This window comes from Oenanthe melanoleuca, chromosome 10, assembly GCF_029582105.1.
Source record: "Oenanthe melanoleuca isolate GR-GAL-2019-014 chromosome 10, OMel1.0, whole genome shotgun sequence".
In the NCBI taxonomy this organism is placed as follows: Eukaryota; Metazoa; Chordata; class Aves; order Passeriformes; family Muscicapidae; genus Oenanthe; species Oenanthe melanoleuca.
The window spans coordinates 17,179,733-17,194,892 of NC_079344.1; the positions used below are offsets into that span (position 1 = coordinate 17,179,733).

Consider the following 15,160-nt stretch of genomic DNA (forward strand, 5'->3'; position numbering starts at 1 on the left):
AAGAACCAAGTTTCCCTGCTGTGTTTTGCTGTTATTTATGACCTAGGTTCTGCAGTGCCCACCAGTCACCTCCCCCTGCACCATCTCCTCTCTGGGAAGATGCCCAGAGATGGAGGAGGAGGTACTGGGGTCCTGTGAGGATCCAGGAATGCCTGAGTGTTGGAGTCAGTGAGTCAGGGGTCTCTCTGAATTCTTCAGAGAGAAATCAGAGTGCAGGCATTGAATTAAAGCCTTGGGATGGGTTGAAGCCTCTCACACATGAAGTAGACGTTTAAGCAGAAGTAACTCAGTAATTTTAGGGAGAGTTCTAATGCTTTTAGTTAGTGAAAGGTTTCAAATACCACAGTAGCAGAGCAGTTCTAGTGAAGGTTGAAACACACTGATATCTTCAATAGAGGCTCCAGGACCATGGTTGTAGACAGGACTTAGACATAATAGAGCTCTAGTAAGAATATTGCTAACATTTTTCAGATAGAACAGATAGATTGTATGTGTAGTTCTATACATAACCTGGTGTGCTGAGAAACTGGAATTCTAATAGATTAAGGAGTGGTGGTCTGAGCTTGTTGGAAAAATCTTATATAAGAGTTTTTATTGGGGAGAGTTGTTGCTTTTAGCCATTGTGGCTTTTAGCCATTGGCTTTTGCCAGGGCTTCCAGCCATTGCTTATTGCTTATTGCTTATTGCTTATTGCTTATTGCTTATTGCTTATTGCTTATTGCTTATTGCTTTGCCACTGCTTGTCTGCTTGCCTGTTGAGACTGATGTGCTTTGTAATAAATAACCTTTTTAACTATTAGCTGCTTGCTTGTCCAAGATAAGCCAACAAAGCAAGAGCCAAGAGCTCGGAGCTGGAGCTTAAAGAGCACTGGAGGTCAGAGCAGCTCCCAGCTGAGCACAGCAGTGAGGGTGAGTGGCCAGCACCCACCTCCAAAGTAGGAGCCGTCAGCCAGCTTGGTCTCCTTGTTGCCCTTGGTGAGGACGCTGACCACGCCGTGCTGGATGAAGTACATCTTCTTGCCGATGGTGCCCTCCCGGATGATGTAGTCCCCGGGCTGGAACACCTCGAACTTCAGCTTGGTCAGCATGGACGTCACAAAGTTGGGGTCTGCGTTGGCAAACAGGGGCATGGAGGCCACCAGCTTGCGGCAGTTGAAGTTGATGATTTCCTGAAAAGGAGAGAGAGGGAGAGGAGCAAGAGAGTGCACATGTGGTTAGTCAACACCTGTGGAGATCCCCCCCTGATCTGTGCATTTAGAGTGGGACAAACTGGCTGTGCCCTGGTCCTGCTGCAGGCTGGACGGGCTCTGGATGCTCAGAGCGTGCAGCACACTCACTGCCTGCACCCCTCGGCCTCCCCCGAGCAGGGACAGCACTCAAGCCCCCAGATACACGCAGCATTCCCGTTTCTGCAGGAAGCCTTGGGCTGTGAGGGAGCACAGCAGCCGTGAAGTGCTGTCTGACAAAGCCCAGGGCTCTTCTCTGGGCAGGTGTCACAACTCACCTTGGCAGCCCCTTGTTCTCTGCTGCCCTTGCTTGTCCTTGGGCTGTTAAACAGCACACTGTGCCCAGGAGGAGAGTGACCCCAGGCAGATGGGGAGTGTTGGGAAGGAGAGGTGCTCACCAGGCAGGGCTGGACCACCAACCCCAGCTGAAGAAGGGCCAGCTCAGCTGCTCAGGGCTGTCCTCCCCCAGGGCTCCGTGTCACTCACACAGTGACAGCTCAGGAGCGGCTCTGTGCCCCAGCAGGTCCCACCCAGGACGTGGTGCTGAGCCCATCACCCCAGCACAGCATTCCATGGGAACGAGGATAACTGGAGAGGGAAGAGAGAGCTGGGAGAGCTGCCTCCCCCCACAGAGGGGTGTCCTTTGAGACTTCAGCAAAACTAGTTCTAAATTCTGGCTGGCACTTGCTCAGCTCTTCTCTCTCCATGGAGGACATTTCTGGGGGAAGGCAGGTGACAGACTGGTGACACACCAGGGACAGCCTGCATTGCCAGACCTCAGCTGGGAAAGAAAGAGAGAGAACTTCTCTGAAGGGAAGAGGGGAACCCTTGGATGGATCACTCCGTGCCGTTATACCCAAACACCTGGATGGGAGGTTCCCGAGCTCCTCCGCAGCGTGCCCTGCCCTGCCTGCCCTCACCTCGCGCAGGGGCTCGCTCAGCTCCCCCAGGATGCTCTCCTCGTCGAACATCTTGCCCTGGTAGCGGTGCTCGTAGTAGTCGTGGATGCGCTGCCGCATGTCGGCGGGCAGCTTGTGGAAGGACATGTACTGCTCCACCTGTTTGTACTGCGAGAAACACGGCTCACTGTCTTGGGAGAATCAAAGGGTTTAATAAAAAGACAATAGGAGGCGTACATACAGCAAAGGGTTAAAACGGCCGGGTGCTTGGCATGCTGCCCAGAGCACGCCTTTGGGAACACTCCTTTAAATACGTTTCGCAATCCATCCCTTTTTTACATATTCACAGACCTTCATGCACAGTCAATTGTTTCAGGGATCTGTTTAGCACGGCCACTCCTTGGGTCTGCCTTTTTAGAGCGTGCGTGTTTCTTGGCTTGTGGTTTATTCTTCACCTTATCCCTTTCAATTTGGGTGGTGAGTGTTGATAATTGTCCTGTCAGCTGCAGGGGTCCCCACCACATGTTCACGGGCTGTTATCTTTGGCTAAGCAGGTAGTTTAAACATACTATCTCTAAAAAAACTTATGTCTAACTTTTACTATTACCCAAGACTGTATCCATATAGAAATGCTATTTTAACATTATACAGTGAGGACTGTGCAGGATGGGAGCAGGAGAGTCCAAGTGTCCCCAGGGAAGGTTTTTCCATGGCAGGACAGGCTCCAGAGCTGTCCCACAGAACCTGCCCTGGGTGAGCTCATGGCCAAGCAGAGGGGCACATCTGGGATCAACATCCCACTCTTTTGGCTGGAGCTGCAGTTCCTGAGCTGGAACCTTACCTCTGTGCTCCTGCCCACCCTGCCACGATGGAGCCTTTGCTTTCCCATGACATTCTTCCTCTTTTCTTTGTTCCTGTGCCCCAGGCACTCACCCTAATCCATCCACATTTTTACCTGATGGTTCACATTTCCAGTTCTAGCAGAATACAAGGGCACACTCTGACTGCTGGCAGGATGAATGGTGCTTTCTGTGAGTAAAGGACACCTCCCCAGGGGCCAGGGCTGCACCAGGGTCCTGTTCCCTGCAGGTGCTGCAGGACAAGGTGTGTGTCTAGGGAATGGTCACCCTCCTTCCACTGGTGCCAGTACAGGACACAGCCCTGCACTAACTGCTGACAAAAGGACTGTGCTGCTCCTTTCCCAGCCCCATTTCCCCTCTTCTCCCTGATGAATGTGTCCCTGAATGTCCCTTCAGTGCAGCTTGAGCTGGAGGGTTTGATTAGTGAAGTTGTGCTGGTTACAGCCCCGGGTCCTGCTCCAGGGACAGCCTGTGCTGGCACCACCAGCTCCATCTGCACCAGGAGGGAAGAAAGGGCATCACTCCAAGGAGCCAAGGTGGCAGAGGGGACACTCAGGGCTTCCTGGCATTCCCAAAGCCTGGAAACATTCCTGATCAAAGCCTGACCAAAGGCAAGGCAGTCACCACCTCCCCCTGCCCTTCATCACCTGCTGGCTCAGGCTCTGGAGGGACTGGCTATGGCAGGACAGGCTGTGCTGGGTGCCCAGAGGAAATGAGGGAGGAAAAAGAAGTGCAAAGCAGCAGCAGAGTGCAAAACAGCAGCTCCCTTGTGGGCAAAGAGAATGTTGGAGGTTATGGTCTTTCAAGCAGAAAGTTTTAGGGGTTTTTGGCTCATTTAACCATAGATGTCTCCTGCCACTGCAGCCTGAGACACACATGGACATGGCAAACCAGGCACAGGGCATGTGGGGCTCCCACTGTGGAAAGGGAAATCACTAGGCACGAGCTTCTGCTGTCTCAGGTTTATTAAATTCATCTAAAATCCACAAAGAGCTCTGCTTGCTTTAAAATGATTTCCCAAAAAATCCCCTTATGCTCTCAGCTTTAGTGCAGTGATGGGGCTGGAGCAGTGACCAGTGTCACCAGTGCCTCTCCTCACCTGCTGCAGCCCCTGCCCCGTCCTTTCCTCCACTGGCACTTGCTGTCCATCTTCAGCTGCCCTTTGCTCCCTGGCAAAAACATCCCCACGCTCCAAAAATCCAGCACAGGCTGGACGGGGTGACTGCGACTCTGCTTATTCACCATCCAACGTGGATTTATGGCTTTGCAACAAAGAGCAATGAATTACTGCTCTGCAGTGCTGCTGGCACCTGTCAGAGTCCCCTGCCACCACTGTCCCCAGATAAGGCTCCCAGGGAAAACAGGACAAATTTACTTCCCCACAAATAAAGGCGTTGCTTCAGACTGCGAACGAAAATCAGGTTTGTAAAAGCAAATTGGGAAAGAAGGAGCCATCATTCTCTGTCAGGAGAGGCAGATCTTGTCTCTCCTGCCTCTGCTGGTGCTCCCTCCTCTCACCCATGAGGGTTTTTGGGGGCTCAGCTCTCCCTGCTGCAGAGAATGGAAAGCACCAGCCCCTTCTTTCCATGGCTGAGACACCAAAGGTTCCCTGGGGCTTTCCCCCTTCCCTGGAGCTGCTGAAGCCCCACTCAGGCAGATGGTGCCACACTCAGCTGGCCCTCTCTAAAGCCACCTGGTGTCCCTTTGCTGCCCTCCAGGCCCCCCTGGCAGCCCCTTCCCCTCCTCCCTCCTCCTCCTCATCCTCAGCCTCCCACTTGTCTCCCTGTCCCCAGCCTGACCTGTGCTCAGAGCTTAGCAGCCTCTCTGAGTTCAACTAAAAACACTCATTTAGGAATTATTTAAATCTCTCTGAAGACAATCGAGCCCATTTAAATCCCAGCTCATTTTCTTAAGTCTGTTTTTCCTCAAATAGCCCTTGAAGGAGGTATTAATACATCAAAAGGAAACCATTTAGCTGAATATTTTTACTTCTGTAGCTGGACACTTCCCTCTCCTTCTACCAAAGCTCTGATCCCTCACAGCCCAGAGCAAACTAAATATTTTTAACTGTTTCCATGCCCTCAATATCCATCAGGAATCCTCCTTTCTCTGGCAGGGATGAACCACTGAACAGGCTCAACCCTTTCCTTGCCCCAGTTCTGAAGATGAAAACTCCAGGCACATGGAGGGTCCTGACAGGACACAGTGGAACCTTGGTTTTATTTTCTCTGATCTCTGATTAGGAATCAAACAGTGCAGCTCTCCCACATGCAGGAAATGCTGACTTCTGGGGTTTTTTTCTCTCTTAAGCCATTCATATTCCCACTCTCAGGATCTGTTCTACCCTACATCTTACTCCACATGGCTTTTCTCATGGAGTCACAGGAGTGCAGGGAAGAACGAAATTTCTGTCTCAAAAACAAGAGCTTTATGTGATGTCCTGGCTGTGAGCCTTTCCAAAGGCTGGATTCATTGATTCCTGTATTATGGCCCTTGCTCATTTTGCCACCAGAAACAGAGTTTTAAGTGTCACTTCCTGGAAAACCTGGAACACTTTTTCCCTTACTGCACAGTGCCTTGAGGAATTATCTCACCCTGATCTCTTGCTGTGGTACAGACCATTCCTGGAGCTTTTGGCCAATCCATCTTTAGAAATATCCCAGGACGTTGTTGGGATGTCCCTGGATCCACACATCTGGAATGGGATAGGGAAAAGGGCCCAGCAGCACTCTCCACAAAAAAAAAAAAAAAAAAAAAAAAAAAAAAAAAAAAAAAAAGGTGAAATGTGGCCCCAAAGGCTGGAGATGGGGACAGGGGAGCAGGGAGTGTGTGCAGGGAGGGACCAGCACTGCTGGGAGCAGCAGGACAGGCAGCTCTGGGGAAGGCTGTGCACTGCAGCATCAGCTCCTTATTTATTCATTGATATTTATATTTATATTTATATTTATATTTATATTTATATTTATATTTATATTTATATTTATATTTATATTTATATTTATATTTTATTTTATTTTATTTATTTTTATTTTATTTTATTTCATTTCATTTCATTTCATTTATTTTTATTTTATTTTTATTTTATTTTATTTTATTTTATTTTATTTTATTTTATTTTATTTTATTTTATTTTATTTTATTTTATTTTATTTTATTTTATTTTATTTTATTTTATTTTAATCTATGTGCAGCTCGAGCACCAACATTCCCAGGCTGATAATGAATTTTGAAAGGCCTAGGCCCAGGATGGAGATGTCAGAATCTGAGCTGTAATCCCACTGTTTCTGACATATTTTACACCTTCAGAATGGGCCTTCTCTCAGGAATGGGTAAAAAAATTTAAGTCCACCAGTGACATATTCTCCTGCAAGAGCAGGAGCTGCTTGACCCAGTCTGGTTAAAAGGGAGTTTGCACCACCAGACCTTCTGAAAAGAACCCATTAGGTTTTCATAACCCAGGATTCTTTCAGAGAAAGGATGAAATAAACCTAAAACAACTGGCACAATTTCTGAGTTTCTGGCTGAGTGAACACCCCATTACCCGTTTCTTGCACTCCTTTGACTCTGCAAAGCAGCCAGAACCCCCTGCCTGCAGACAGGAAAAGCTGCCCTGGGGTAGAGCTGGGAGCCCCTGGCACAACCACTGAAGCCATCATTTATCATTTATCATTTATCATTTATCATTTATCATTTATCATTTATCATTTATCATTTATCATTTATCATTTATCAGTTATCAGTTATCAGTTATCAGTTATCAGTTATCATCAGCTATCAGTCATTTATCACTTTTCAGCCTTATCATCAACCCCAGGCCACCTCTCCACAGAGGGAATGAAAACCCAGTGCTGGCACGACAGCAGAAAGCCAGGCTCTCCAAACTTTTTCCAATTAGGGAATTTGATTACATTTTGCATTTGATGAAGTGCTGCAAACACCTTTAATTTCTGGAGTGCTGCACTCCCTGCCCTCTCCTTCACACACATTACCCAAGGAGTGAGGGAGGAGCCCTCCCCAGAATGCCTGTGAGCTCCAGGAATGAGAGAACTTACTGGTGACCAGTCCTCTCAGGAGGCACTCAGCAATTTGTGTAAATATTCTGAGGTTCATGAGACTCTGGAGCTCTGCACACCTGCAGCTGTGAGTTCCACAAGAACCATAAAAAAGCCCAAATCACCTTTAAGCTTCTTGCTGATAAAACTCTACTCCTGGTGTCCCAGAAGGAGCAGGGACTGCCTGAGCCCCAGGGCAGCTCCCCAGCTAGATTTCCCTCCAACAAATCCTGCTCCAACATCCAACAGAACATCCCAGCTGCTTTATTTCAGCTTTTCCCATGGCTGAACCTTCCCTGGTTCCTCTCTGCTGAAATGTTCTGGGTAGGCAGAGCCAGGGTGAGCTGAGGGCAGCAGGGCAGTGCAGGGGTGAGGAGCTGGGGTGATGGCAGGGCTCTGCAGGGTTCCTGAAGTGATTCTGTCCCCCTGCAATCACGCTGCAGCACGTGCTGCAAGGATGATGACAAGGGAAAGTGCAAGTCCCTACCCAGAGTCAAGAGGTATTTTAAGAACAAGAGGCACTGGAAGTTCTGCTCAGGGAGGAGAGCAGATCCTGAGGGGAGAGGAGGCTCTGGAAGGAGAGGTGAGGGTTTTGTGGGCACTGCAGTGCTGGCAGCAGCAATCCCTGCCTCTCAGCACTCCCTGCTGCACTGGGATGGGAGACTGAGCCCCCAGCACCAGCAGCACCACCACCCTCCTCAAGGTTACAGAGCCCTGGAGAGGAGCACAGGCTGTGTGGTGACTCGACAGAAATACTAATCCGGCTGGGCTGCAGGATTAGGGAAAGAAATGAGTAGGAGAACCTGCAAAAAGCATGGAAATAGCTGGCATGTCTATTCCTCTCCTGGGCAGGGAAGAGTCTCCCTCTGATGTGAGCCACAGTCACACAGGCTGAGGGAGTTCTGCAGTCAGTGGTGAAGTTAAGGCTTGAGCTGATCCGTGACCAGCTCCTGTCCTTGGGCCCCTCCACCAGCACCTGCACCTGCTCTGGCACTCACTGGGCTCAAAAATAAAGCTCCTGCAAAGTTTTTCATTAGAAAACTAATGTGGGAGAAGAAATGAGCTCGGTGAAGGTCTGGGAGGCCAGAAAGGAGTGCCCAGCTGAGCATGGGGCAGGGGGCTCTGGGGGAGAAGGGGCACTAGGGGTGACCAGGAAGGGGCTCTTGGTCAGAGCTGTCCCCCTGATCCAGTTACATTCAGTTTGCTTGGGAGATGTCTGTCAGAATCCCCCAGGATGGACCTGTGGTGGTGCTGTCACATGCAGATACCATGGAATTAACTCCAGACTGAGGTTAAGAGAGATCAGCTGCCAGTCCTGCCACTGGCTCCCTGTGACCGTGGGAAGCTCTGATGGGACAGACAGGTCCCTTCTCACTTTCCTCTGGGGCTGGGGACAAACAGCCCCTTCAGAGAGCCCCATCCAAGGGCTGCTCCCATTTGAAGGGGGGTCAGGGCTGGCCCTGCACCAGGCTGTGCCCTCCCTGAGCTCTGGATGCTCTGTGCCAGGGACTGTGCCTGGTACAGACCCTGGCTGGAGGGGGCATTCCCTCTGAATTCCACACGGTTCCTGCCACCCCATGCACCCCACCCAGCTGCCCTGCCTTGCACAACAGCACAGCATGAAGGGAGAGGCTCTGGGAGGAGATTCTGGCAGGACAGGGATTGAATGTCCCAGTGTTCAGAGAATGCAAGGCAGAGGGAGACAAGGCTGCTCCTGAAGCCAGCAGACAGCACAGCTTGGCTTTTATTCCTCTTTTCCAAAGCCCTGCTTGCTGAAGGGGATAACCAGTGAGTTGGCAGAGGTCTGGACAATCTGAAACCTCCCCAAAAACCTGCTCCTGAACCTTGTGCTGAGGGTGCCACACAGCAGAGCCTCCCAGCTATAACCTTCTCTCCTGTTTGTGTTTGTGGTGTTTCTCCCCTCTCCACTGTGTCCCTTTCCTTGGCCTGAGCTGTGCTGAGGGACTCAGCAGAGGTCTCTCAATTGTTCCTGGCTTCTACCAATCAACCTCCAAACTTGTTGAGATTGTCTCTCTAATCTGCTTCACCAGACACTTTGTCCCAGGAGGACTGAAATAAATTGAGTTGCAGGGCTGCAAATCACGCAGCAGCCTCGTTTTAATCATGGCTATTCAAGTGCTAAGGAAGGCAGAAGGTAAATACATATTTGTTTTTAGGCCATCACTGGTCCCATTTGCCAGAGGAAAATGAACTTGCTCAGTCCCTGAGGCTTTGGTCCTCGAAGGATAACAGGGACCTGCCATAGGAAATACACCTTGGTTCAACCCTGCTGCCTTTGCCAGAGCTCTTCTGGGTCTGTTAACCCTCTCACTCACATCCCCACGTTCTAACAAACTTTTAACACTTCCCACTGTGCCTGCCACCCCCTGGCAGTCCCTGCTGGTTTCCTGGGGACTGATTTCCCTGGAATGAAGCTGTGCCCTTGTCTGAGCCTGAGTGCCAGGGCTGCAGGTGCAGTCTGGGCTGTGCCAGGCTGGCCAGGTGCTTGGGTTTGCACATCACTCCTCAGCTTCTGTGCTGCTCCAAACACATTTGAATAAATGCTCTGCATCCCGAGATTTGATCAGCCTGCATTCCCAGTGCTGCAGTGTCCTTCTCTCTGGCGTGCCCTGCTCCCTGCCAGGATCAGCCCAGCTCAGCTGCAACACAGAGCTACAACTCTGGATGCTCTGGATGCATCCCAGGCCCCCACACTCCCTCCTTCATTCCCCCTCCTTCAGCTCTACTGTGGTTTGGGATCTTCCCTGTGCTCCAAGCATGAGTCAGCCTCTGGTCCTCTGTGCTCTCCCTCTCTGCCCTGCTCTCCTCCCATTGCAATCCCTGTGTCCCAAACCTGTTCCAAGGTCATCCCACCTCCTCCCTGGACTTAAAATTCACCTGAGCAGTGCCTGCTGGTCACAGGCTCCCCTCTCACCTAAACTACACCTGGCAGGGTCAGAATAGCAACAATTCCTCTTCTTAATCTCCAGATCAAATGTACCCACAAGACCCTGGCCATAAAACCTCCCCAGCCCCACCAGCTGAGGGCAGGTGCTTTTTTTGGATGCCTTGCCCAGCTCACAAATTCAGTGACTGTGGCAATGGCAACCGATGAGATGTGACATTTCTGGCTGTGCCCTCCATTCTGCAATCCAACAATGGTGCCACTAATTCCACACCTACCTGGGGAACCTGCTCTGAGCCCCCCAGCCTTGATCCAGGACTTGGGGGTTGTTTTGCAGCTTCACCCAGGAGCACTGCAGTGAATAATCTGGATACTTTTAAAGAGAGCACTTGCTAAACAAAAGCTGCACATTCTGGAACATTCACGTGGGGTTTGAAGCAAGATGTGGGAAAGGAAGAAGTGACTTACAATTTAGGTACCAGTGACATTGATAACGTTGGTGTACAAAGACAGGCAGAGACAACAACAATCATCTCCTTGCCCTGCTGTTAACTCATCCTGCTGCTGCTTTTTCCTGAGGGGTGTTGGAGTGGATGGATGGGTGTTGGAGTCAGTGAGTCAGGGGTCTCTCTGAATTCTTCAGAGAGAAATCAGAGTGCAGGCATTGAATTAAAGCCTTGGGATGGATTGAAGCCTCTCACACATAAAGTAGACGTTTAAGCAGAAGTAAGTCAGTAATTTTAGAGTGAGTTCTAGTGCTTTTAGAAAGTGAAAGGTTTCAAATGCCAGAGTAGCAGTGAGTGTTCTAGTGAAGGTTGAAACACACTGATATCTTCAATAGAGGCTCCAGGACCATGGCTGTAGACAGGACTTAGACATAACAGAGCTCTCGTAAGAATATTGCTTACATTCCTTAGATAGAACAGATAGATTGTATGTGCAGTTCTATACATAACCTGGTGTGCTGAGAAACTGCAATTCTAATAGGTTAAGGAGTGGTGGTCTGAGCTTGTGTCTTAGCTTGTTGAGAAAATCCTGTATAAGAGTTTGTATTGGGGAGAGCTGGTGCTTTCAGCCATTGTGGCTTTTAGCCATTGGCTTTTGCCAGGGCTTCCAGCCATTGCTTATTGCTTATTGCCAGCTGCTTTGCCATTGCTTTTTGCCATTGCTTGTCTGTGTACTGTTGAGACTGATGTGCTTTGTAATAAGATGTGCTTTGTAATAAGGTGTGCTTTGTAATAAGATGTGCTTTGTAATAAGGTGTGCTTTGTAATAAATAACCTTTTTAACTCTTAGCTACTTTCTTATTTAGAACATACTCAACGAAGCAGGAGCCAAGAGCTCGGAGTTGGTGCCTTAGAGCACGTGGAGGTCTGAGACCCTCCCCAGATGGGGATGACTGTGCAAGGAGCAGCACCCTTGGCCTCTCCCACCGGCAGTCCTGGCTCCCTTTGGGCAGCACAGCCCCAGCCTCGCCCCAGCAGGGCCGTCCTTACCTTCTCCTGGTACTGGCGGCGCGAGGAGTCGAGGGACTGGATGAGGGCGGTGGCGTGGCCGATGAACATGGCGTAGCAGGTGGCGCCCACGATCATGCTGAGCATGGTGAGCCACACGTCCGACATGCCCACGGGCGCCTGCTGCCCGTAGCCGATGCACAGCATGTGGCTCATGGCCTTGAACAGCGCGTACGAGTACTGCTTCCCCCAGGAGTCGTTCTGCAGGGACACACACAGCGTCAGCACGGGGCAGGGAGCAGCCCTGGCACTGCACCCAAAATCCCTGCTGGAGGCACTCTGACATGTTACACCAGAAATTTAATTCGTTGCTGGCTGTGCTGGGTTGATGTGGCCAGAAATGTGAATTCTGTCCCCATCTATGGGTGGGGCAGTGACCCTGATCTCCTGGCACACATTATCTGCTCATGGGCCATCTTTAAACCAGCTGGGCAATCATCTTTATCTTCCCACAGCCCATCCTCCCTCCAGGAAGATCTCATCTGCTGCTGGCCCATTCAGTCCCACTGTGTGACTGATAAAATTCCATCATCCCACTGGGAGATGCTCCAGCCAGGGCAGCAGCCAAGCCTTTCCTACCCAGAGAAAAACTGAGATTTTGGACACCAAGGGACCTTCTTTGCACTGGATTCCAGAGGAAAGCCAGACCTTTGCACATCATCCCTGGAGCTTCAGAGGAAACTGCACCTTCTCCAGGAGCACTGCTCCAGCTGAGCCACATCTGCCCCTGCAGGAGGATGCAGCCACCATTGAATGGGACTGTGCCAACACCCTGACTGACTGACGGGTGTCAGCTTGGATTCTGACTCTGGCAGGGTTGGGATTGTTCTGTGTAATACTGCATTTCTATTTTAATTTTCCTAGTAAAGAACTGTTATTCCTAATTCCCATATCTTTGCCTGAGAGCCCCTTAATTTCAAAATTATAATAATAATTTGGAGGGAGGGGGTTTACATTCTCCATTTCAAAGAGAAGCTTCTGCCTTTATTGGCAGACACCTGCCCTCCAAACCAGGACAGTGGCTGGGAGGTCTTTGAAAGCTGGAGAGCTAGGGAGTCTCAAACCCCAAACCCCTCAGAGTCCCCATAACTCCTGTATCCCTCACAGAGCCCCTACCCCTCAATGCCTTCAGAGCCCTCACCACCCCACAAGCCCAGCTCACTCCATTTGGAAAAATAAGCCCAGATTCCATGATCTGGGACCACCACTTTGGCCCCAGTTTTTAGACTCCATGTGCTTTTTGCAGCAGGGAAGGCAGCCAGGCTGCCCCACTGGTAACCTGGGCTAAACCCAGATGATGCACTGGGAGGTTTTCACAATGAGCCATATGTGGGAGAGGGAGCTGAAGCAAGTAATTTCCTCCCCTGGGAAATGGGCTGTAGCAGAAAGCCTGAGCAAGGCTGCCAGCACATCTCAGAGTGGGGAAAATCACTGCCCAGCAATTTGGGAAATGGCCAGGGTCTCTGGTCATTACCTGGAGAGATGAGAAGGGCAGAAAATGAAGTTGATAATGTCTGGACAGCAAGTTCTTCTCAGTGCAAAATTGGGCTTTTTCAGAGAGCTGAGGAATTACAAATGGTCTCATGTGAGAGCAGCAGCATCCTGCCAGGAGAGGTGTGCTGAGACACCTTGTGCTCCCCAGTGCAGCTCACACAGCAGTGACATCATGGCACAGGGAGAGGAACTGGTGATTCTGAGCAGCCTGAGCTCATGGAACAGCTCGAGGTGCATGTGCCACCCTTGCTCTTGCTGTGAAACCTTGATGGGTCTGTCATCACACGTGGCTTTTCCAAGGATGTGAAAATGGAGAAAATGCCTCTGCTGGGTGACACTGAGCAGCACTGGGCATTCCTGAGCTGCTCCCTGCTGCTGGGAAGGGGCAGGTTATGGATGGTGCTCTGCAGACACACACAAAGGCTGTGGCACCTGGAAGGTCACTGCACAGGCCTGCTGGTGGCTTCTCAATAAACAAAAAATTCTCCTGTGACCTCCATCCAGTGCTGGGAGCTCTGGAGCTCACTGGGCACCTCCTGGAGGTATCACTCAGGTGGGTGCTGATGACCTCTCTGCAAGCTCTCAGTGCCACTGACACCATGGAAACTTTTCACTCATCTCACAGGGATCAAACAGTGACAAAGCTGTGGCACCTTTGCCAAGGGCTGATGCTTGGTTAGGAGACAAGCACATGGACAAAGGCAGCTGATAGCATTACCTGGCCAGATTCAGTTCCATTGTGCAAGACAGGCCTGATTCCCACTGCAGCAAGAAGGGCAAAGCCACACAAGAGACAGCAGAGCCAGCAGGGCAGCAGTGGCACAGCCACAGCCAGGAGAGCCTGCCAGCAGAGCAGGAAAAACCACCCTGGAGCCAAGAGACAGGGACAGAGTGGCCACTGGTGACTGCTGCTGCTGTGCCCTAGGCCCAAAGGAGCAGGGGACAGGGCAGGACAGGGGGTTGTCCCCTGGCCAGGGCACGAGAGGAATGCCAGATTTGTCTTTGCAAACAAGCTGTGGGTCTGCTGGTAGATAAAACCAGCACTGAGAGAGAGAAAAGGAACAATGGGATGGATTCCACTGATTGGTGAATGGAAAAAGATATTTGCCTTTACAAACAAACTGCAGGTTTGCTGATAAATGAAATTGGGTATTGGAAGAAGCAATGGGGGAAAACCATGAATTCTATAAGAATTAAAAATTAAAAGGGAGGGTTGTACATTAGAGGGGAATCTAAGGTATCAGGTGTTCTGGGCAGTCTGTGCCTCTCAAGTACCTCAGCCCATGGGGAAAGAGAGAGGGAAATGCAGCCGCGAAATTGGAATAAAAGGGAGGTTGTGTCCTCCAAAAATTTGAGAGACCCCAGGGGAATGCCCCATGGCCTCTCCCTTTATTCAAATAAAGTAAAAAGGCTCCTCTGTCTCCTTTCTGGACATAAACCTCTGGTGTTTGTGGGTTAATTTTCCTGACAGGCAGGACAGGGGTTTGTCCCCTGGCCAGGGCACAGGAAGGGTCTGGCCATGGAGCTGCAGGAGGTGTGAGGCCAAAGGAGTGACCCCTCCTGCTCCTCTGCCTCCAGGCCTGGGCTGTGGCTCCAAGGGCTGCCCAAAGAAGTGCTGGCTGCATTTTCCACCCCCAGCTTCTGTGGCACTTTGCAGACCCACTTCTGCTCCTCTCCCACAGCTCCCACAGGCATCCTGCACTTCCAGGAGCCCCCTTCCCTCAGCCCTGCACTCCTGGCAGTCTGAAGCCATGGCCCTGCACTCCTGGCAGCTGCTGTGCCTTCCCTGCCTTCAGCCCATCCACTGCCCTCATCCTGAGGCAGCAGAAGGGCTGCCACACTTTGTCACATCCCGAGGTGTCTCCTTAGAGCTGAGATCACCTCTGGAGGACATGCAGGTGGTCTGGAACCAGCTCTTTCCAATGCCCATCAATGAGAGACTGCAGGAGCTGTTCTTAGAGGTTTTCATGGTTGTTTATTGTTCCTTATCTCAGGAATGCTTTGTCCAGTGAACAGCAGTTTGCTCGCCAGACGTCCAGGGCAGAATCTGCCTGGCAGAGGCAGGACTGATCTTTTATACTCTAAATTACCTACTAGGTATTTACAAATGACCCCCAATACAATACAATCTTGTTACATGGTCCAGCTCTGTCCTCATCCAATCTAAAAGTGCCAGCATGTCACCCAGCATGGTGACACGGAGAAGAAGG

At 50.6% G+C, this 15,160-nt stretch overlaps 1 protein-coding gene across 1 annotated transcript in view; it reads right to left on the reverse strand.

Moving 5' to 3' along the window:
• Positions 1–15,160, reverse strand: part of HCN4 (hyperpolarization activated cyclic nucleotide gated potassium channel 4) — a 100,812-nt gene that overhangs the window by 17,267 nt on the left and 68,385 nt on the right. Inside the window, exons 4-6 of the mRNA XM_056500197.1 lie at positions 11,439–11,657; positions 2,147–2,293; positions 929–1,169 (exon numbers count right to left, since the gene is read on the reverse strand). Coding sequence (XP_056356172.1) covers positions 929–1,169; positions 2,147–2,293; positions 11,439–11,657 — 607 coding nt within the window. The remainder of the gene's footprint in view (positions 1–928; positions 1,170–2,146; positions 2,294–11,438; positions 11,658–15,160) is intronic.